Below are 23,768 nucleotides of genomic sequence, written 5' to 3' on the forward strand. Positions count from 1 at the left end.
TGTGGGGGCGGGCGGCTTGCAGACAGGGTGGTGAACCCAGGACCTCGGGGTTGGGTAGGGGTGATGCCGCCTCCCACGTCTGCAATCCTTACCGTCGGCAATACGGCCGTTTGTTTGGTCCTTGCCTCTATGTAGCTTCGCAGAAGAAGCGTTCTTGACCCAAACCCTGGTTATTATAACTGCATAGGACAGAACCATGAGTCTGGCTTGACCGCACGTGTTTGAGAGCCTGTCCCCGCCGGCGTCTCCCCGGCAGTTCCTGCGGAAAGATTTGGTACAGGAACTGACTCCTCCCTACCGTCCTCCACCAGGAAATCCATGCTGACCTTCACTGCAGCGCTGACGACCTGGAACTGTAAACGTCTGCTTCCCTCACTAGACCCTGAGCTCCTGACGGCAGGAACCTTGACCTTAGATTCATTTCATAAAGACAGTGAAAGGGCCTGGTTTGGTAGCAGCGGGCCACCGCATGTCGTACATGTGTGTGTAAACTGACCCATGCACACAGGCGTGCACCTGTCTGCACATACACATGTGTATACACATACACGTGCGTGTGTGCACATACGTACATGTATATACATACACGTATCCACATGCATACACATCGGCATGTCATGACCAGACATACAGTTGGCTTCTCTGTATGTAAATGAAAATCTGAGGCCAAAATAAGAAGTCTTATAAACTGAACTAGCGCCTGTGACCGTGTCATCAGTTTGTAACCTCACATCACAGAGTTTCTGGGGAGGGAGAAGGAATAAAAGTTTGCCAGCTAATTGCAGTATTGCTCAGAGTAGAGAACCAGTAGTTTGTACCCCCCAAAATGAGAAAACTTAGGTCTGTATAAACGTGTTAATGTGTGTGTGTGTGTATATATGAACATCTGAGAAAAATGCAAACCTTCTTAATTAACAAAAGAAATCAAAAACAGAGAAAACAAAGCAGAGCCCACGGTGAGGCAGACTTGCAGGTACACACACATTCACGCAGAGGCTGGCAACAGGGGCACGTGTCGTCATAACATCCTTGTAACAGGTATGCTTCTATGCAATATGACAGAACTGAAGCCAAATTTATTGCTGGTGTCAGTAAATGTACTGGACTTAACTAGCCTGTAAAATAGAAAGATTTCCAGATGGGCTAGCAAAGCAAAATCTATCTCCAGACTGTAAATAAGAGATACCTAAAAGGGAGAGATTGAGACAGGCGAGAAGAAAAGGATGGACCAAAGACACACACATACAAATACAAAGAGAGCAGGGCTCAGAATCTTGATATCTGACCAATAGAACCTCTCTATATACAGAAATTCTAAAAAGACAGTATTTTATAACGCTAAAAACTACAATTCGCAGTGAAGAAGTAACAATCACTTATGTACCTCGGAACACAGCATCACTTTAAATGCAAATAATAGGAGATGCAAAGAAAAAAGAGGGACAGTAATAAAAGGAGACTTTAATATGCCTTCCTGAATCCAAGACAGATGTAGACAAAGTGCAAAGTCAGTAAATACCTACATGCACAATGAATAAGGTAGAACTTACACACCAGCTCTGAACCCTGGTCATAGAAAATACACCTTCTCTACAAGTGCACAGGGAAGATTGATGAAAACGGATCATGTCTTAGGTCACAAAAAAGTCCCAAACAATTCCAAAGAATGTAAAGATTGCATCAAATAAAAAAAGTTGCAAACTAATTTCACTTTCTGAAGATTGATGCAAAAATGCTAAAAATAATCAAATAAAATTCAACAGCATATGAAAAAATAGTTGGTCATATCCAAGTGGGGTTTATTCCAAAAATGCAGTTTAGATGTCTGCCAATATTCAACACTCATCCCTGGTAAAAATATGTAACAAAATAGGAATTTATCGACATTTACTCAGTGAGGCAAATGTTGTATGCCCCTCAGCCCCTGAGTCTGTTTTCTCAGTTGGCTTACTGGGGAGGCACTGCAGGAACCGCAGGCAGGCTGAGCACTGTCTCCTCAGCTCTATCCTGGTGCAGTGGGGCGTTCACCAGAGTGGACGGGAGGAGGCACCTAAGGGCACAAGGGCCGAAAAGGAAGGAGTAAAACTCTCTACCTGCAGATACTAAGATTTAATATCTGGAAACTCCAAAAGACCCAGTGGAGAAACTGCCATAAACAGTGAGACGATTTATCAAAGTAGCAGGTTACAAAATCAGCATATACACACACCAGACCTCACAAGTACACATAAAGCACTCCTGAAAGTTAGAATCAGAGAGAAGATCCCACCTACAACAGCAAAGTAACATTAGAATGGAAAAGGTAAGAAAAAAGAAAAGAAAAGAAAAAGAAAGAAACCAGGGGATCATCTTAGCAAGAAATAGCCAAAACCTATGAAGAAAACCACAAAGGTTCCTGACAGTCACAAAAGTTGACATAAACAAATGGTTAGACGTACTGTGTTCTTGAGTCAGAAGACGTCATCACAGTGATGTTAGTGCTCCCTGTGTTAATTTACAAATGTCACATGACCACAATGAGAACAACATCAGAATTTTTTTCCTGGAGCTAGAAGAGTTGATTTTAAAACTTTATTCAGGAGAAAATGAGCACGAATAGCCAGGAAAATCCTGAAAAGCAATGAGGGCAAGTTGATCCTTTAGGTATTAGAACGCATCATAAAGCTCTGTAACTACAACAGGGCAGTATTGGTGCATGAACAGATGCGTGAACAGAATAGAAAATCCAGAAACGGACCAATTCCATATAGAGATTCAGCTTACAATAAAGGCGACATCTCAAAAGGACTGTACAAATATAGACCTTTGACAGGTGGTATTGAAATATGGAAAAATAGAAACATGTGCAAGGATGCATTCCAAGTGGACCAGAGACACCAATATCACAAAACATGAAACCACAGAACTACTAGAAGAAAACATCAGTAGATTCCCTTATGACCTGGAAATGGTAAAACTTCTATAACTATAACTCCAAATCTAGATGCAATAAATGAAAAGACTGATAAATTTAACTACATAAAAAATTTTACCAGCTAGAATATTCTGTATGCAAAAAAAAAAAAAAAGAAATACAATAATTAAAGGGAAAAAGATAAATGGCAAACTGGGGGAAATGTTTGCAAGTCATGTTCCAGACAAATGGTCAATAGTTTTATATTTAGAACTAAAAGAGAGAAGAAAAAGGCCAAAAACCAAAAGAAAAAGGGCAAGAAATAAGAGAATTAACAGAAGTTCACATGGCCCTTAACCCCATGAAAAATTTTGCCCTTAACAAGAGAAATACAAAGGGAAGCCAGGTGGAGACACCATTTCTCACCTGTCATTCTGGTAAATAATTTGAGAACTTGACAATCCTCTGTGATAAAGCCTGAAACAGATTATCCTGTTTATTGCTACCAGGAAGGCACCACCATGCAACCAGTAGTTAGTTCAATCAGCACGCATGAACGGAAGCTTCAGTAGTGGGGGAAAGTTTAAGGGACAGGGTGATAAAAGCGGTATATGGCCTGGACTGGTTCCCACTGCTCCACAGGACATTAAGGGGGAGATAGGATTGTAGTGGACTGGGAGGCAATGATGTAGCAACAGCGATGTCCTGGTTTCCACCGCTGTACTGTGCTTAGGTGGTGAGCATCTTTGCTTCCAGGAATTGTACGTGACCATATTTAGGGGTGATGGGGCTTATGTTGGTAGCTGACTCTCAAACAGTTTTGAAAAAAACCTTGTATAATTTCAGATTCTTTGTAAGTTGGAAATATTTTTAAATGAAACTTCTCTTTAGCATTTAAAATTTTTCTAACTCTTACTTAAAACAAACAAAAACTGATGCAACTTCTAATGCCAGTCCCAAGCTGAGGTGTACACCCTCTGACACACCAGCTCCCCTTGTAGAAGTTTATTCCAAGGATACACCTGCAAACAGGAGGAAAGACGTGTACAAGACTGTTCACTGCAGCACTATTTGTGACCCCATGTTTGGAACCTACCAAAATGCCCATCGTTATGACACTGGCGGAATAAACTCCAGTGCATCCACACAGTGGACAATATGCAGCTAGGAAAAAAAAGGAATATTTCTAGAATGGAAAAGGAGGGGAGAGAAATAGAAATTAGGCTTTCATTGATTTTGAAACCATGTAAATATATTTTGTCTATTCATAAAACCAAACTATTTGAAAACATTTATAAAAGAAATTCTAAAAAACTGAAGGCAAACGAAACAAATGAACACAGCTGTATATTGAGTTGGTGGCTTAGCTAAATGGAAACCAATTATTTCAAGTAACTTTAAAATGTGATCTTCGACTGTCCATCCCTAGCACAAAGCCAAACCCCCAAACTAGGGGGAGAACAGGTCCCAAACTGCTTTCAGCTGCCATGTTTGTGGCAGTCGTGGTCGGTTCAGAGGCACAGTTATGTGAGTTTTGTGAGATAAAGCAAGGAAGTACCGTGTGGATGACCTTGGGGACTGAAATTTTTGGCTAAGTTGAAACCCTAAGTTGGAATCGGTAGTATGATGAGAGAAAGATTTTTTTCGTAAAAAAGAATTTCTTGTAAAACAGCCTAGAAATAAAATCCAATCCAGTAGCATCGAGCTTTCCAGTAACCAGGAAAGTAAAAGGCCTTCTTGGATAAACAGATGATTCCAGGTCAGGAGAGGGTGATGTGTCAGGTCTAGCCATTGCCTCAAAGCACAGCCTTTCAGACGCCAGTGAGGGCTCGTCTGAAAGACGCCTGTGCCAGCCTGGAGGGGCTCCCGCTCGTCAAAAATGGGGAAACACGAAAATCAGCAATACTAAACGCCAATGAATTCAAACATTCCAAATACATTCAGCCCATGGATTCATAATAGTATGTATTTTAAAAGCCTCCTTGGTCATCTCTGGAAAATGCTAGGGCAGCTATTAAGTACTGAATTTGTATAAAACTTCCCCATCAAAAATCTCAAGATTTCCAGTGAGAAACTTGACCTTGTTGGGTGAACGTAACTTATTCAGTGTCTGGGTTTATTCTTGAGATGGCACCATTCAGATACCGTCGAGACGTTTGATGACGACTCCTCAGATGTCTGACAGTAACTGCTGGTGAGGAAGGGTTTGCGCAAGTGGCAGTCACGGTGCCTGAGCAGCATTTATTGCTTTCTCCCCCAGTGGAGAGAAACGTCTTTCTTGCCATTAACCAGGATGTAGATAATTCAACCTCTTTAGATTGTACTTTAAGGATGCGGTGTTTCTTGAGGCTAAGAGTTCTTCCTTTTATTTCTTTGACAAATGTAATGTCAAACAGTTTTTGCGATAATGGATTTGGAATCTGATCAAATGTTTTTCACATCAAGTATTTAAAAATAACGGGCATTTCTCTATATCTACACAGATACTGCTGCCAGTCTTAATAACTTCCCTTCAGAGTTTAAACACCGACTCCTTTAGAATTATAAAACTGGTTATGTATCACTCGTGAACAATTTTTAGCTCTGTAGGAAAGCTGAATTTTTGCTTTGAATCTGTACATTTTACATATGCGTGTTAGTATGCATTCACAGGGTCTGGGAAGTTCTCTGTTGTGTCCGTCCAGGTGCTGAAAGTGTCAGTTAAGTAAGCCATTTTTGGTGCCAATCACTTTTCCTTCAAGAAACCTTCATGGTGAGACCCATTCACCAAAAAAACTAATAACAGTGATAATAATGCTTTGTTCAGTTCACACTCTTACAAAACTCTTCTTCTGGGCAGCTGATAGACTTCAGTTTGAAATTGAAATAGGAGATCAGAAAGTTCCATGTTTGAGTAACACAGTTAGAAGATGAACGGTGGTATGTCAGATGACCCGGGGACAGGCCTGGTCCAGACCCTTCCATCAAAATGTCTCCATCACAGGTTGACGGGTCCTGGGTGTAGTGTCAGCCTGAATCCTTCGGAAGAAACCCTTCTGTCACAAGTGGTGTTCTGGCTCCGCTTCGTTCACAAAGCAAAAAACCAGACGGGGCTGTGGTGTCTTGGATTTTATTAGATTTACCGTCTGACAAAGTCATTTAATGAGGAGTTCAGGCATACAGGCCCCATTACAGAGAACTCTGTGAATGAACAGTGGAGTTCTTGAATCTCAGGCTTTTCAGATTGAATTTTGCCATAAAATCTTTTTTTATCCTTTGCATTTTTAAAGGTTAACTATAGTTGACTTACAATATTGTGTCAGTTTCAGGTGTACAACTTCAGATTCTTTTCCATGACAGGTTCTTTTACAAGATACTGAATATAGTTCCCTGTGCTGTACGGTAAACCCTGGTTGTTTATTTTGTGTATGTAACACTTTGTATCTGCCAATCCCAAACTCCTAATTTATCCCTCCCTTTCCCCTTCCCCTTTTGGTAAGCATAAGTTTGTTTTTTATGTCTGTGAGTTTGTTTCTGTTTTGTAAATAAGTTGATCTGTGTTTTTTTTAGATTCCACATACAGGTGATATCATATAATATTTGTCTTTCTCTCTCTGATCCAGTTCACTTAGTCTGATGATCTCTAGGTCCATCCATGTTGCTGCAAATAGCAATATTTTATTCTTCTTATGGCAGAGTAATATTCCACTGTATATATATGTACCATATCTTTTTTATCCTTCATCTGTTGATGGACATTTAAGTGGCTTCCGTGTCTTGGCTGTTGTGAATAGTGCTGCTGTGAACATTGGGGTGCGTGTGTCTTGTCAAATGAATTTTCATCTTTTCTGGACATATGCCCAGGAGTGGGATTGCTGGATCACATGGTAGCTCTATTTTTCGTTTTTTTAAGGACTCTCCAGACTGTTTTCCATAGTGGTTTCACCAATTTACATTCCCACCAACAGTGTAGGAAGGCTCCCCTTTCTCCACACCCTCTCCAGCACTTATTATTTGTAGACTTTTTGATGATGGCCATTCTGACCTCTGGGAGGTGATATCTCATTGTGGTTTTGATTTGCATTTCTCTAATAATTAGTGATGTTGAGCATCTTTTCATGTACCTGTTGGCCATCTGTATGTCTTCTCTGGAGAAATGTCTATTTAGGTCTTCTGCCCATTTTTTGATTATGTTGTTTGGATTTTTTTATATTGAGTTGTATGAGCTGTCTGTATGTTTTGGAAATTAAGCCTTTGTCAGTCACATCATTTGCAAATATTTTTTCCCAGTCCTCAGGTTGTCTTTTTGTTTTGTTTATGATTTCCTCTGCTGTGCAGAAGTTTATACATTTGATTAGGTCCCATTAGTTTATTTTTGCTTTTATTTCTTTTGTCTTGGGAGACTGATCTAAGAAAATACTACCACAATTTATGTCCAAGAATGTTTTGCCTATGTTCTCTTCTAGGAGTTTTATGGTGTCTTGTCTTATATTTAAGTCTTTACGCCAGTGTGGGTTTATTTTTGTGCATGGTGTGAGGGAGTGTTCTAACTGCATTAGCTTACATGTGGCTGTCCAGCTTTCCCAACACCACTTGCCAAAAAGACTGTCTTTTCTCCATCGTATATTCTCGCCTCCTTTGAAGATTAATTGACCGTAGGTGCGTGGGTTTATTTCTGGGTGCTCTATTCTGTTCCATTGATCCATATGTTGGTTTTTGTGCCACTACCACACTGTTTTGATGACTGTAGCTTTGTAGTATTGTCTGAAGTCTAGGAGGGTTATGCCTCCAACTTTGTTCTTTTTCCTAAGAATTGCTTTGGCAATTCTGGGTGTTTGTGTTTCCATTTACATTTTAGGGTTTTTTTTTCTAGTTCTGTGAATAATGTCCTGGGTAATTTGATAGGGGTCACATTAAATGGGTATATTGCCTTAGGCAGTATGGCTATTTTAACAATATTAATTCTTCCAATCCAGGTCTTTATACCTTTCTGTCAGCACTGGTATATGAAACGTAATAAATTTGTCCTCTAGTATCTCATTTACTCCCAGCGTCCATTTAGCAGCTTGTGTGGCGTGGGGTGCACTGCAGTGCCCCATCCGATCAGTTCCTCTGGGTGACACGCCATCTCCAGTGCCAGCGTCTGCCCCTCCTGACACTGCTGCTGCCAAGGGGAACTGCCCCTCCCAAGGGAGCCCTCCCACAGGTCAGCCTGTGACTGATGGCCGGCGGCTGCTGGGGGCACACAAAACCTCAGCCCCCTGGCCTCAGTTTAGGACAGCCCAAAGGGGCATCCCTGCTCAGGAACCCGCTGTGGGGTCAGCGAGGCCTTACTGGCAGCTCTCCTGCTGCCCTGTCCCGGCCTCCTCTCTTCCCTGCAGGTATGTCTCCTGAGCCCCCATACAGCTTCTGCAGAAAACTCTCCACGGCCAGAGTCTACTTCCAGGCACTCGGTCTAGGACAGGTGTGTTTTTCGCAATGTAATGTTCTAAGCATTTCTTTTGAGGGAGTCAAACTCAAACTATGTACCAAGTCCAGTTACTAACATTAGTAGCCATCAGTCAGCAATGGAAGCTTTTCTGATTTCATAATCTTCCGGACTATGTGTCTCTGGGTCATCTGACATGTCACCTGTGTGGCGTCTAATGGCATCCTTCAGAAGTGGTACCTTGCCTGTTTCCTGTCCTTCACTGGTTTCAGACACGTGGCTGACAGTTTCCACACAGCCTGGTAAGATGAGGGAGTCTGCAGTTGGGGGAGTTTAGATTCCAGCTGTTAAATGCAGGACATTTTAACTAGCTCCTTGGACTCGGTCGATATAGTTGTAACCGAACTCATAAATTCCTGTCCTTCTAATTTTGTGCCTGCAGACAAGTTTCCCAGTTCTCATCTTTTTGTGTAAGATCCATGCTTTGTGCAAAGGTGCTGGCATTACTTACCTGGCATCATCACTTCATGTGATCCTTTTTCCATCAAATACCAAGTTTAGGCTGAAGAAGATGATTGGGACACACAAATCTGCATCCTTACCATCCTTAGTATGTTCCCTGGTTAGAAATGTTTCTGCTCTTCCGACTTAGTGTACCTGGTGATGTTCCTCTAAGCACAAGTTGTTCGTTATGGTGGGGAAATGTGTCTTTATGCATATAAAATACTATTAATTCTATTGACAGATAATTTTAATAAATATTTATATATTTAAATATAAAGTACAATAAAGTGGGCTGATGTATATATTGACTTCAAAAATCAACTTTTCTAAAAGTTCTGTTTGCACAGATTCTTAAGAAAGTTTTCAAATAAATCAGCTTGAAAAAATTTTTAAATGAAGCATACAGGAAGCAATATTGACATATTCCTTTTTATTTAATTAAAAAGTAAAATTCTGAAAAATGCATGACATGTAATAATTATGTAATCTCTAATCCAAAATATTTCAAAAAGTCAGTTTGAAGCTGTGAAGTCCAATAGTCCTTTCTAATGAGTTGATTTAATGATGTAGATTATTATTTTTAAACTTTTTAAAAATTTTTCTAAAAATGATTCATTTTGAAATTCCATCAAGAAATAGATCTCACTGAATTTACATCACTACAGGGTGCAAGGAAGGGAAGGAGGGAGAAGAAAAACTTTTAATAATTCTTTCTCGGGGAGCACCTAGTACCAGAGAATAATCATAAACACAATCACACGTGCCCTCTGTATGCGACCAGGTGGAACTACTACCAAATTAATTGAAAAAAATAGGCACACGCACTGAACAACAGAAGTTCACTGATGATAAGAAACTGGCAACTAAAGTGAGACTCAGCTTGACCAGCTGGACCAGTGAGGGGTCAGGGAGGGTGGGGCTTAGCCGGCTGGACCAATGGGGAGTCACGGAAGGCGGGGCTTAGCCGGCTGGACCAGTGGGGCACCAGGGAAGGTGCAGAGGCTGCGTGGAAAGTGCAAAATAGTAACTGGATTCGGAAGGTCTACAGAACAAGTGGTAAGTATAGTCTTTTTTAAATGGACTATTTTTAGAGCAGTTTTAGGTTCACAGCAAACGACAGGGGATACAGAGATTTCCCACACCCCACCCCCAACTGCGGTGCTTTCTTACCCTCGATGAGCCTACGCTGGCCTCACCCAGACCCAGTCCACTTAGGGGGTCACTCCCGGTGTTGGACGTCTGACGGGCGTGGACGACGTGCCCACCGTGCCGGCGTCGCACAGAATCGTCTTCTCGCCCTAGAAGTCCCCCGCGCTCCGCCTGTGCCCCTCCCTCCCCTCCCACCCACCCACTCACCCACCACTGATCCTTTGTCTCCGGTTTAGCCTTTCCCAGGAGGCCGTGTGGGTGGGCTCTCAAGCTGTGTGCGTAGCCTTTTCAGATCAGCTGCTTCCACTTAGCAGAACACGGTGCGCACGTAGAGTTGTCAGATGCACGAAGTTTGAAATTACATTTCAGCACGTATCAGCTTTTGAGTGGCTGTGAACAATGGCTTACCACTATGAGAAGCTGACGGACATCGGTCTCTCCTGGCACAGGTGTCGCCCCTTGGAGGCGCCCTGACGGCACCTCCCTACCTTCAGTGACTCCTACTCGCCACTCCAAGAAATCCACCCTCGGGGACCAGAAACAGCCGTTGTTTTCGGTTGCAAATGTCTCCATAAGGAATGAGACTCCGGTATCTGAACCCACCCTCGTGGCTTGCCTTTCACGTAACCTGGTTGCTGGGTGCCCCTGCGTGCTGGGCGCGTCCCCACAAGCTCCTCGTCCTTGCCGGTCCAGTGGGTTCAGGCTCTGTCGGGCTTGAGACAGAGGACACTCCTGGATCTCTGCTGGGGGGTTTATCTGGTGAAAATGGATTTATTTTTTGAGCAGTGGAAATCACAAAAGAGCATAGCACCTGTGTCTGCCAGGCTCCTTCAGGGCCTGCAGTTCCAGGCTGGAAGGAGTGGCACTTCAGATGCTAATGATCTGGAGAGAAAAGGCCTCCAGGGCAGCAGGAGGCCACCCCCCACCCCACCCCCACCCCCGCCCAGGACCCTGGTGAGGGCTGAGCCCTGCTCTGCGCACGTGGGCGCCACCTCCCAGGGCCTGGCGTGGCAGACTCGCCCTGCCGTCCCCAGGAGGGCAGGGTCACGCAACCCTCAGTAATGAAGCCCTTTCAGCCACAGCAGCTCCTGTATTTGAGACGCTGTCGGGAAGGGTTTATGGGCTGTGGGCCTCCTTCTCACTCGAGGGGATTTTAATCCCATTGTCCACAAATTTGTGAGTCACTTCTGATGACAATAATTAGGGAAAAAAGAAGTTGAAGGAGCTGAGACTAGAAGAGGGCTAAGAATTGGTGGTTTTCGGACTAAAGCTGAGGGTGGGCATTAGAGCTTCCACGCTGTGACTTTGGGGCTGCAGCGCCGGTGCCAGGCCCTGGGGCCTCGGTGTGGAGACGCCCCGGCCGAGCAGCTCTTGTCTCTCGGGGCTGCGCGCGACCTCGGGCAATGAGAGGGGGGAGGGATTGCCTCTGACCTGGGCCGCCCGGGGCGGGATGCACGGCGGGAAATTACTGCTCGTTTAGTTTATGCAAAACGCCATTTTCTTAGCAGGGTTTGATCGGTGTGCTCTTTTTAGAGAACAGTAAACTTAGAGGTTGAGGGCAGTGCCGTTGTATCATATCTCGTGGTTTGGGGCCTGGGAGTTTGAGCTCGGAGCGGCGGTTCCTTGTGCCGGGTCAGTTGGCAGGTGGGCTGGCTGGTGGCTGGGGGTCAGGGGAGGGAAGGTGGATTCACTCCCGCGTTGGTGCCTTAGCTGGGAAGGCCCTAAGGCCGGACACCCTGGGACTGTCCATCAGGGCACCAGCACACAGCCTCTCCAGCATGGTGGCCTCAGGGTCGCTGGACTCCTTACATGGGCCCCCAGGGCTCCCAGAAAGGATGGCTCTAGAGAGAAAGTGTGGAAGCTTCTAGTTTATTAAGGCCTGGACCTTATTCTGTGGGTCAGAATAGTCCCAGAGCCTGCATTCAGGAGGTCCAAACACAGACACCACCTCTGGATGAGAAGAAGCATCAAAGAATTTGCAGCATTTTTAAAGTTGGTTTTATTGTGGCCTAACTTACAGAGTAAAATTTACCCTTTTTAGTGTACGGTTCTGTACGTTTTGACAAACACACACAGTCCGCAATCACTACCACGGGGAGGACAGAGTATTCCTGTCACCCCCGGAGTTCCCTTGCACTGCCTCCTCTGCCCCCAGACCCTCCGCCCGCCCTCGGCGACCGCCAGCGTTTCCTCCCCTCCGGCTTTCCCTGTCACAGAGCATCACACAGACGGAGCCTGCAGCCCCCCCGAGGTGGCCGCCTTCCCTTAGTGTAACGCGTCTGAGGTCCGCCTCTGTTGTTGGCGAGAGCAGTACTCCGTCCGCGGCCGGCCCGCCGCGTGCCTTCCTCTCCTCCAGCTGAAGGGCTTTGGGGGTGTCGCCAGTTTGGGGTGATTATCAATAAAACTGCTGTGAGCGTTGCATGCAGGCTTTGTGTGACCGTAAGTCCGCACTTGTGTTGCAGAAATACTTCGAGCCAGGCCGCTGGGTCGCATAGTTAGTGCGCGCTCACCTTCGTAAGAAGCCACCAGGCTCCCGGGTGGACGCTGCATTTTGTACTCCTGCCGAAAATCAGGGGAGCTTCCGTTGCTTCACGTCTGCGCCAAAACGTGGTCGTTGTTTTCTTCTAGCTCTTCTGATAGGTGTGTAGTAGGTTCACATCAACTTCCCTGGTGACCAGTGATGTTTACTGAGAACCTTTTCATGGGTTTATTTCCATCATTATATTTTCTTTGTTGAAGTAACTATTTAATTCTTTCTGACAATTCTCTGAGTTTTTGGTTTTCTTATTACTGAGTTTTGAAAGTTTTTTTATGCATCCTGAATAAAAGTCCTTTATTGGATGTAAGTCTTGTAAAGTTTTTCTTTCAGCCAATAGCCTGTCTTTTCATTTTCTTAGCAGCCGTCTTTCACAGAGAGGAAGGTCGCTGCTTTGATGAAGTCAGACTTACCAGTGCCCTTCTTTTATGGATGGCGCCCTTTCCACGGCTAGAAATCTTTGCCTGAGCCAACATCACAGACGTTTTTCCCTAGAAGTTTTAAATGACATTTAGGCCCATGATCCATACCCATTTGGAGTTAGTTTTCATGTATGGTGTGAGGTATGGATCCTTTTTTTTTCTTTCTCTTTTTTTCTTTTCTTTCCTTTTTTTTTTTAGCATTTGGATGTCCGTTTTTTTGCAGCACCATTTGTTGAACAGACTATCCTTTCTCCGTAGCGTTGCCTTTGTGCTTTTGTTAAACACCAGTTGGTGTGTATGTGAATAATTCTGAATGCTCTGTTTTAGTGATCAGTGTTCCATCTCTTTCTCCAAGAACCCTTTGTTCTGATTACTGTAGATCTATAGTTAGTTTTGATATCACGTCGTGAAGATTGTCCAATTTTGTTCTTCCTTTTTCAAAATTGATCTGGATATTCTAATTTCTTTGTTTTTCCATCTCAGTTTTAAAGTTAACTTTTCAATTTCTAAAAAAATGCTAGCTGCAATTTTGATTGGGATTACAGTCAGCCTAGTGATCAATTTGGGGAGAAATTACAGCTTTATTATATTGTCTTCCAATCCATCAATATGATATGACTCTCCCTTTATTTAAGTTTTTTTATTTTTCATCAATTTTCAGCATAAAAATCTTGTGTATGGTTTGTTAAATTTATATCTATTTCATGTTTTGATTGTTATGTAAGTGGTACTAAATTTTTAACTTCAGTTTCCAATTGTCTGTGGCTCATGTTTAGAAATATATTTGGCTTTTGTGTTTTGGTCTTACATCCTGTGATCTTGCTGCCCTCAGCTGTAGGAGCATTTAGCTGGTAGGCTCAGGGATTTCCTACATGGACAATTGTATTATCTGAATAGAGAGAGGTTTGTTTTGCTTTGTTTTCCTTTTCAATCCCTAGGCCCTTTCTTTTTCTTGCATTACTGCCCTGGTTTGCGTTTTCAGAATAGAAATGGCAAGAAAGACAACTTTGCTTCATTTCTGAGCAATCAGTCTTTTACCTTAAAAAAGATGTCAGTTGTAGGTGTTTTACAGGTGCCCCTTAGTAAGTTTAGTAAGTTCCTTTTAATCCTTACCTTAAGGGTTTTTTAAATCACTATTAGATGTTGAACTTTGTCAAATGCTTTTTCTAAATCTGTTAAGATGATTTTTTAAATTTTATTGATACAGTGAATTGCTGTGATTGATATTCACACATTGAGCCACCCTTGCATTTGTAAGATAAATTCCACTTGATGAGAATAAATCATGGTTTTTCCATGTTGCTGAACTTTATTTTCTAATATTTTATTCAGGACTTTGCGTCTGTTTTCTGAGGGATGTTTGTCTGTAGCTTTCCTTTCCTTTAATGACCTTTTCTGATTTCGCTGTCAGGATGGTGTTTTAGAACGTCTTTTATTTCTTCTCCGGATGCCTGGTGGCGTTAACCAGTGACCCTCGCACGCTTGGCGTCTGCTTTTCCGGACGGCTCTAATTCTGTGCTCAAATGCTTGGTGGGCGTTCGTCTGCGCGGGCCGTCTGCGTCTTCCTGAGTGGCTTTTGGACGCATGTTTCTTTTAAGGGATTTGTCCATTTGATCTACGTTGTTGGATGCATGAGCAGGAAGATGTTCAGAATGTTCTCTTCTTCTTTTAACATCAGTAGGCTTCACCGGGGCCTCACCTGACACTGGTGATGCTGGTCGCCTGTGGCTTCTGCTCATACACAGTCAGTCTGGCTGGACGTGTATTGATCTTTACGAGGACCAGCTTTTGGAGTCATTGATTTTCTCCATCATTTTTCTGTTTTTATTTCATTGATTTCTGCTCTTTTTCTTTACTCTTTCTTCCACTTTCTTGTTTGGGGTTTAATTTACCGTTATAGATTCTTAAGTTTCGATTCTAATACAAACATCTAAATGCTGTAAATTCCACTCTAACCCTTCGGAATCCCCCAATATTGGTATGTTATGTTTTTCACTTTCATTCAGTTGAAAATACTTTCTAATTTTCCGTGCGATTTCCTCTTTAGCTCATGCGCTGTTTTGACGTGTGTTGTTTAATATCCAAGTTTTTAGGGATTTTCCACGTATCTTTCTGTTGTTAGGTTCGTTTAATTCTGTTGGATCATAAAGCATACTTTTTGTGATTTCAGTGATTTTTAACTCGTTTAGGTTAGTTTTACGTGACGTATATATTGCAAATATGCCCCTCTTGGTTAATTTCCACGTGTGCGTGAAAAGAACGTGCAGTGTGTTGTTGTTGTTGTTGGATAGGTTTTTAAGTAAAACTTGGAGGTCAAGGTACTAGATGGTTGTTCAGGTCGTGACGATTCTGACTCATTTTTTGTCTGCTTTTTTGTTGTTGAGAAAGAAGAGTTGGAGTCTCCGACTGTAGTAGTTGATTTGTTAATTTTTTCCTTTTAGCTTTGTCAGATTTGCACCTTGTGTTTTGAGGCTCTGTTGCCCACCCGTTTAGGACCGTTGAGTCCTCGTGGTGAGCAGATCACGACAGCATCATACAGTGTCTGATTTATCACTGGTTTTCTTCTTTGCTAAGATTTTTACTTTGATATTAATACAGCCACTCCAGATTTATTTTTTTGGTGTTTTCATGTGTTTTTTCCATTCTTTTACTTTAAAGCTGTTCGTATCTCCATACTTCAAGTGGGGTTGCTTTAGACGCCGTATCGTGGGGTCTTGCTCTTCGTCCAAGTGGTGATTGGTCTTTTATTGGCCTGTCCAGACGGTTCACACTTGCTGCCACTGTTGGTATGATGGAATGAGAATCCACCGTCTTGCTAATTCATTTCTGTTTGTTCCTCTCTTATGTTTTCCTTTTCTCTCCCTTTTGCCTGCCTGCTTTCTGATTCATCTGGTATTTTTATAATTATATATTTTTTTCACTCTTGCCCATTTATATCTCATTTTCAAAGCTGTTTAGTGACTGCTCTGGAGTTTAAAATATATATCATTAATTAATTACAATTTATCTGGAAATCTACTATGTATCGTGTAGGAAGATCACATGCTTAGCATGCACGAGGTCCTAGGTTCAATCTCCAGTGCCTCCATTAAAAAAGTAAAAAATAAAAATAAAAATGTTTTAATTAAAACAGAAGAATTTTAGCGGAATGTTCCCAGTTGTGTGATGCCCGTTGTCTCCCTCGTGCTCTGTCACAGGGGAGCCAGCGCTCACGCTCTCGTCCCCGGAGAGGTCTGTCTTTTCTTATATTGCAGACAGCCTGGTTGCCCTATGACCGCAGCTTCCTTGGGGGCTCAAGGAAAGTTAAGATGCTATAGTCTGTGCAGCCTTTCCTCGTTCTGGATGGATGTGACGTTCTTGCCAACTCTCTGCATTGAGGCACAGCGACCCTGTGGCCGTCTTTAGCCCCCAGACTTGGGGTGGGTGCTGAGTGAGAAGTGGGGTGGTTTTCTCAGTGACTCACAGAGCGGGGACAAGAGATACCACAGCCGGAATCAAGAGCAGGTGGGAAAGGGGGCGTGAGTTGGAAGAGTGGACTGGAGGGGCTGGGATGAATCGTGGTTTTCCGTCTCCGCCCAGTGCGATGAGCTTCTCAGAAGAGCACGATGAAAGGTGTGGTGATTTTCAGCAGGACCACGCTCTGTCCTCACGTGCTTTGTGCCCTGGGACTCTCGTCTTTCCTTCTGTTCCTTGAGCTGAAGGATCCCTTGGGCTTCTGCGTCTTTGCTTTGAAACAGGTTCCTAAGGCTCCTAGAGCATCCTGCCCTCAGTCGGCTCAGCCGGTGGGCGGCACCCTCCCCCAGGCCTTAGAAAGCCAGCCCCGCCATGTCGCTGCCCTTTTCCAAAAACTATTGGTTCCCCATTGCCTACCGTGCAGATTGTCAACCAGCGTGTGTGGCATACGAGGCAGTCTCCAAAGTGGCCCATCCGCTTCCCCCTCCGCCACACCCCGTGTCCAGCCATGCTCGCTCCTTTCACCAGGGTTTCATGGCCACGCGCCATTGCTCACTCCATTTTCCCAGAGGCGAATGCTTTTCTCAAGGCCTTTCCCTCTTCAAAGTCTGTCCTTCCTTCCAGAGCCAGCGGGAGTGTCCACTGATCCAAAGCCCCGACTCTTTCCTGGGGCGCGGGTGGTGGCTCTGCCCTGTGTTCACCAGAGGGACTCGCCTGTTCCAGCTACATGAGCTCCTCCCGTGGAACGAGCCCTCCTTGGAGGCAGGCCCCCGGGCCGGTGTGTGATTGGGTTCAATAGCTGTTCAATACAAGAAGTGGAAAATTTTTTACAGAGTGGCTCCTGTGGCAGACAAAGAGAAATTTAGTTTTCAAAGGAATAAATTACATATGAAAAGGAGTGGTTTTTTCATGTAAAGGATCACTGGGCTTGAAACACAGTGATGTGTAAAGGGAGAGGCAGATTTCTAGATGTAACCTTGCCTTGCTCTCAAGTGCTGGGCAGCTGAACGTAAAACCAGGGCAAGCTTGTTCACTCCCCTGGTCCACCTCTCCCACCTCTTCTGTTTCATGGGAACCCTTGGGAAATTTCTGAGGACCTTGAGTAACACCACATAACTTTGTTCCTTTCCCTTTGGAGGTAGATTGAATTTTAAGAACTGTTACTATCTTTATTCTGTTCAAGTAAGTGGCATCAAGGGCCACGTGTCCCTTTTCCATCAAATAGACCTACGCTAAGGAAAAAGAAGCCATAACACAGGAGGATCTCTTTTCAAAGCCTCTCTGAAACTTTAACAGTGTTTGTGGTGCTTCTTCTAGACTAGTGGAGAAAAAGAACCTTGCCCCAGATGAGGCGAGAGGGTTGTACAGAGGGTCAGCCACAAGTCCACCCCATCTGCCAGAAGCAGAAAGACATAGGGTGTCAGGGCATCTCCTCCCAACCCCTCACACTGCTCTCGTTCTGCCCCCAGAGCTCAAAGTGGCAGAAGACCCAATTCTTGATCTCCAGACCTTCAGCCACCAAGCAGGACGTCCTGCGGCTGTGCAAATAAATCCTCACCTTATGGCTGTGCAAAGAATTCCCCACCTTAGGCACAAGCAAGGAAGGTGTCTGTGCAAAATCGGAATTGTGCTTGGCATCATCTCAGGGGATAGAGAGGTGGCAAGAGCCCTGCTTGAATTCTGTCTCGTGGTTTCCAGACACTTATTTCCTTCTTGAAGTGCCCTCCTTAATCCAAGACATCACCCCTCTCCACATCCCCACTGCTGAAGCCAGAGCCCTCAACGTCTCTCACTCAGACTATTCAAATAGTGCCAGGAGTGTGTCCCCAAGTCAGTTATCCACACTGCAGGCAGGAATGTCCCTGAGAGATGGTGCCCAGATCATGTCACTTACCTAAGAGCCTAAGTAAAGTCTCTCCTTGCCTTTGAGGTTCTGTAAAACCTGCCTTTCCCAAGACCACACAAGCTTTTTTTTTTATTGTTCTCCTTTTTTGTTTGTTTGTTTGTTTGTTTGTCCTTCCTGTGGCCAAGTTATTCAGCTCTTTACTCAAATTTTGTGGGCAACTCAGAATTCTTCTGGTGATGTTTAAGAAACAAAACCAGAGCCCATTTATATAGCTTGCAACCAGAAGCCCCAGATGGACACATAGTGACTCCAAAGTGAAAAACAACTCCTCCCAGCACATGCTTTCTTGTCACCTCCATCTTCTCAACAGGTGGCCATCCCAGCCCTTTTACCAACTGACTATTTCACCTTGCCGATCTCCTTGACATTTCTGGATCTCAGCTCAATCATCAGTCCTGTGGAGATTTTAATAACCCCTCTTAATGTCATTCTCTTGGAATTTATGAATACATCCGTGAAATAAGATAGAAGTAGAGAGACACTTTCATAAGGATAAAGCATTATAAAGTGCAGGCATTCATGGCCTTCATTTAGGGAAAGAGAAAAAGAGAAATGAATGGGCTCAGTGAGCTAGAATTTTCCACTTTGCACTTCTGTTTACATTACCATGCCAGAAAACGTTCCTTTCTGTTGTGTTTCTAAATCTTTGCAATTTGCACAAGACCTTAAATCTACCATTTAAAGGGTTTGTATGAAAGTTCAGGAGTATTTTGAAGAAAATTGGCACCTTTTACCGTATCTTTTTTGTAGACCTTCCTAGATAGAGAACAACGAGGGCCAAAAGATCCTCGTGAAAATGTTCATGCAACTTAATTTATTAGTTGTTGAAATAATTAGTGGATTATCATCATTTTTTCCCCAACAGTTTCTAAGTGATCATACCACAGCTGCAAAGGGTAATGTCCCATATCATCAAACTTTACTTCTCACAAACATGATGTGTAAAGCAGGAGGCCATCAGAGAGTGCCTGTTGTTGAATAAACTCATGTATGTCCTAGTCCATCTCTCCTACCTGCTTGATTCCAGGCCTTAAGTCCTACACATGCCTGAGACTCAAAGCAGAATTGTGGAGGGGCCCTGGTTACTGGAAGAGGTTCCAAAAGGGAAACCCTAGTCCTACCTGGTCCTTAAGCTTAAGAAGATTCACTCTTTGGACTTATTTATTAAGAGTGAATGAGGCTAGACCCTTTGAGCAAGAGTTGGCTCTTTGCTCTCTGTGGAAACCCGAGGGGTCAAGACTGACCTCAAGGCATCAGCTGAGCCAGTGAAATGTCTGCCACCTGCATGGGCTGTCAGCTCTCTGGCGCTGCACCCACCTCCCAGCCAGAAGACAGGCCGACCTCGGCCTCTGCCTCCCAAAACTACTGCTCACTAAGTAGCCAGGATTCCTGGAAGGTTATGCCTCTGTCCTTGGTCCTGAAGTCTTAACTCAGGGCTGGCGATTTTAAAAATGAAATCCTATTCTAGTCAGATTGCAGGATTTTTTTTTTCTTTTTAACACCAGCTTGTCTACCTGGAAGCTGAGCAGGGCTCATGCCTCCCTTTTGGGGGGGAAAAAAAGGGAAACAAAAATACCCTGTTCTATAAATCCCCTAACACAAGAGAAACATGGCTTACCTTTCCTCAAAGCAAAAGCAAAAAGTCTTATACAGTAAATAACAAGAACTTCAGAAATCCCCTCTCCAGAAATCTCCAAAGCAAATGAAACTGTCTTCCCAAGTAGAGTTTTCGGTTCCCAGGAGGGAGGCAGGAGGGAGCAGGGCTTCAGTCCAGGGGACCAGAAAGCGTGGTAAATGGATGCTGATGCAAAATGACATGCATTAAGGGTTGTTCAGGAAAGTTGTCGTCTCAGATGCTCTCCTGGTTCCCCGCTAACATGGGATGCAGTTAGCTTGTGGGCGTAACTGCTGGCTGGAGGCAGCCAAAGGCAGCTCTGTCAAATTACACAGGTTCATTTAACAATCCAACGAACAGAATGGCGCCCCCTACCCCAGGCAACAAGGGAGTTTGTGCGAAGCAGGTCAACCCGAACAGGCACCAGCCTCCCCCATGTGGTTGGAGGGATCTGAAAAAGGCCAGCGCTTCCCGGGAAGGATGAGCAGCCATCCCGACACAGTACCTGCCCCCAGGGCTTCCCTGTCACACCGGGCCAGGTCAACACACACCAGCAATGAGTCACAAAAGACCCACTGAAATGGGGCACTGAGGAAGTCAAAGCTTTGTTCCAGTTTCAGGGTTAGCACCATGTCACATGATTTTGACATGTTTGTAGCAGGTCAGTGGCTTGCCTGTCTTCCCTCTAAGAGTCAGAACCTTCCGGAGCCTTGTGGAAACAAATTCTGAGCATTTGGAAGAACCACGAGGTATCTAACCCTCGTCTTGGAATCGTCTCTCCAGCTCCCTTCATGTCAACGGTGTGGAGGAGATCCCGGGACGGCCCCTGCCACCCTCCCCAGGATGCACTGGAGGTGACAAGACATCCTTCCTGCTGCTGGGCTGTGCCATCCTGTACTTGCTGTTGGCTTCTTCCCGGAGCTCTGCACAGCTCTGCCCTTTCCCCCAGGAATGTGCCCACATTGTGGAGCTGGAGATCTTGCCTGAAAGAAACACCGAGTATACAGACAAAAGCAGAAGTCAAGCAGCCAGTGAATATATCCACCCAATTTCTCAGCGTAGAGCCTTTCAAAGTTACACCACTTCTTCTCGGAAACCCCCCTGAGATTCCACGTTGTGCTCTGTCCTTGTCTCTCCTGTGATGCCACTCTGTCCCCATGCTGGTCCTCTCTGCCCATATTCCTATGGGATCTGGTCTGTGCCCACTGGGTCATGGATATCCTGGAAGAGTTGAAGGAGTGAGGGATGTAGCTGGAGGAAAAGCCACCTTTCCATGTTTGGCGACCATGTGCTTTTGCCATTCCCTGGGTCCTTGAAGCCCCCTTCACACCGGCAGGCACCCCAGAGCCTCAGAAAACCAGCTTATTACTAAAAATGAGTGACAGCCACCAAGGAGGCTAAAAAGCTGCTCTGTGCATTACGAGACCTCCAGTCTACCCACACGTCTGCCCCTTAGGAGCCCATTAGCGCTAAAGGAGGCCAGTCCCCTTTCCACGTGCTCCCTCCTCACCCTTTCAGGGGACAGCTGGCCATGCAGCCTTCCCAGCGTCTGCCTCCCTCTCCATTTATTTGCACATTTCCATCTGCCTGTTTCCCGTCCACTGGTGTTTGCTCCTTTTAGCCAAAGACGAGGCAGCATAACTTTTCCTCCTCTGGCTACAAGTCCCCCATGGCCACAGAGGTGTGCTTCCCCTATTTTTTTTTTTTTTTGCTTTATTACTGGCATTTAATCCAAGGCTTCTGGGAGGCCTGTTGGCATTTCTCCTGCAAGTTTTCCATGCACCTTACAAGGTGCCTTTTAAAAGCTTTGTTTGAACGCAGTGAGGGCTCTCGACAAGCACGCCTTTCCAAGCTTGGCAGTTAGGGACAATTTCAGGAGCTCTTAAATACAGTCATAAACTTTCTAGAAAAGTCCACCTGCCTGTGACCTTTTGGAGTTTGTTTTTCCAGCTGATACAGCTGATGATGGCTGAAGCTCGCTTCTAACGTCGTGAATACACTAAGGATAATGGACCCCTCTGTATTTTTCATTTATGAATCTTGGAATTTTGGCAGGAAGAAGCAGGGCTCTGTGTGTGTTTAGCAGGATTGTCCTCACTGGTGTGCCTCTGCGGTGCCACAGCACACATGTGGTTCACCAGGAAAGCCACAGTCTTCGTGCCCCATCCCTGAAGGGCCAAGTAGCACTGCATTCTGGGAAAATCCCCAGAGATCGGTCCTCCCCAGGAAGGGGCTCTGTGCAAGTGATGGAGACAAAAGGCCAAAACGGGTTTCCACATTTCATCCCCTTAAGCTGTTAGAGCAGACATGCTAGACTTGTATTTGAATCCACCAGCCTGGCCATCGTGAATGAAGTCATGCTTTAAGAATAAGAATTTAGCAAACCACGGGCTGCCATGCCGCTCAGTGCATAACGATTTTCTGAAATGTTCTTCAGCCGTCCAACAGTGACTCAGAAGTGACTGGACAACCCGTGATGAATTAAAAACCAGAGACTATCATAGCTTGCATTTGGAAGCCAACCCGGGCAAATGCGTGGATCTTCTTGTGCCTTAATGACTGAGGTAAGTGGACAATTCTTGGTTTCACTTCAACTGGCCCAAGGAAACTGAGCTGGCAGGACTGGCTCCTCTCTCCTGGGAGTGTGTAAGCAAATTGAGAAGGGACTGTCTGCCTGGGCCTCAGCTCTGCTCTGTGAGTGGGTCCTCGGGTGCGCGGCTCTGATGGTAACCCATCACTACGTGCCACTTGGTTTACCAGCACTGGCCAAATGTTTACTCAGAATTCGTCATGGCAGATGCAGACTTGAGCTGGAGCAATGAGATGCCCACAGAGACCCACAGATCATCCCGTCCAGCCTCCTTCTGGAGATGGCCACTAGGTTAGCCAGAAGAATATGAAATGTGGGGAAGAACTCATCTTAATTCCCTCCAATTTGCTCACAATAGCCAGCAGAACTCAACAGGTGTAACACCAGACCCTTAGGGCAGATATGGTCAGTTATGAAACAAAGACTCACGGAATAGTTTGAACCACCAGCCCCTGCCAGGGTCCCAGTGCTCGCCCTGCAAGGGCCTCTGGGTGGCTGTTCTGATCACGATTCCACTGGAGTGATGACACCAAGCACGGGAGCTTTGCAAGAGGAAACATCAAGACAAGTTTGCCAGCTGTCAAAGCAAGATGCTCCACCTCCAAGAATCTGCACCCCCTTCTCTCTGTCTCTCTGTTAGGTTTTTCAGATGAGTTTCTGTGAGCCTCCTAGGAAATATTCCCAAGATCAAGTTCACGCCATCCTCGCCAGAAAGGAGCTTTGTGAAAATCTGGAAGAAATACCACTGATTTTCCCTTTGGACAGGACTTGTCTGAGGCTTCTGGGCTGCAAAGCCCTGGAGGATGGTCTTCAACGCCAAGCTCTTGCCTCCAAATTTAACATCACTCCTCACCATATCGTGCTGTCCTCTCAGCTTTGATATTTCAGCAAAGGGTTTTTGAGTGTCTATGAAGTGTCAATCCCTGAGCTATGTGCTGGAATTCAAAGATAATAAGACAGTTTCGCCCCTGTCCCAGGGGCTCACAGAATCTAATAAAATACAGTGCAGGGACCAGATCACTGCTGGGAGTTAGGGACAAATATATTCAAGGTAGCATTCAAAGCATCCACAAATGGAAAGTTGCCCACCTATTTTATCATGGCATGAAAGTGGAGAAGTAAATTGTGTTATGTTCATACAATGAAATAATACAGAGCAATGACAGCAAATGAACAATGCGCCATCCCGTGAATTAATCTAGCAAAGGTAATATTGGGAAGAAAAGGATCCACAGTATGAGTCCATTTCCACCATACAGAACCGGGGAGGGGAATGCATCATCAGGGATCTGC

The 23,768-nt window shown here is 44.8% G+C and overlaps 1 protein-coding gene across 1 annotated transcript in view; it reads left to right on the top strand.

Moving 5' to 3' along the window:
* Positions 1-22,390, top strand: part of LOC140691186 (protein sidekick-1-like) — a 390,631-nt gene extending 368,241 nt beyond the window's left edge. Inside the window, exon 19 of the mRNA XM_072954110.1 lies at positions 22,323-22,390. Coding sequence (XP_072810211.1) covers positions 22,323-22,336 — 14 coding nt within the window. The 3' untranslated portion in view covers positions 22,337-22,390. The remainder of the gene's footprint in view (positions 1-22,322) is intronic.
* Positions 22,391-23,768: the final 1,378 nt, after the last annotated feature.

The sequence above is a fragment of the Vicugna pacos genome, chromosome 33 (assembly GCF_048564905.1).
Source record: "Vicugna pacos chromosome 33, VicPac4, whole genome shotgun sequence".
Taxonomy (NCBI): Eukaryota; Metazoa; Chordata; class Mammalia; order Artiodactyla; family Camelidae; genus Vicugna; species Vicugna pacos.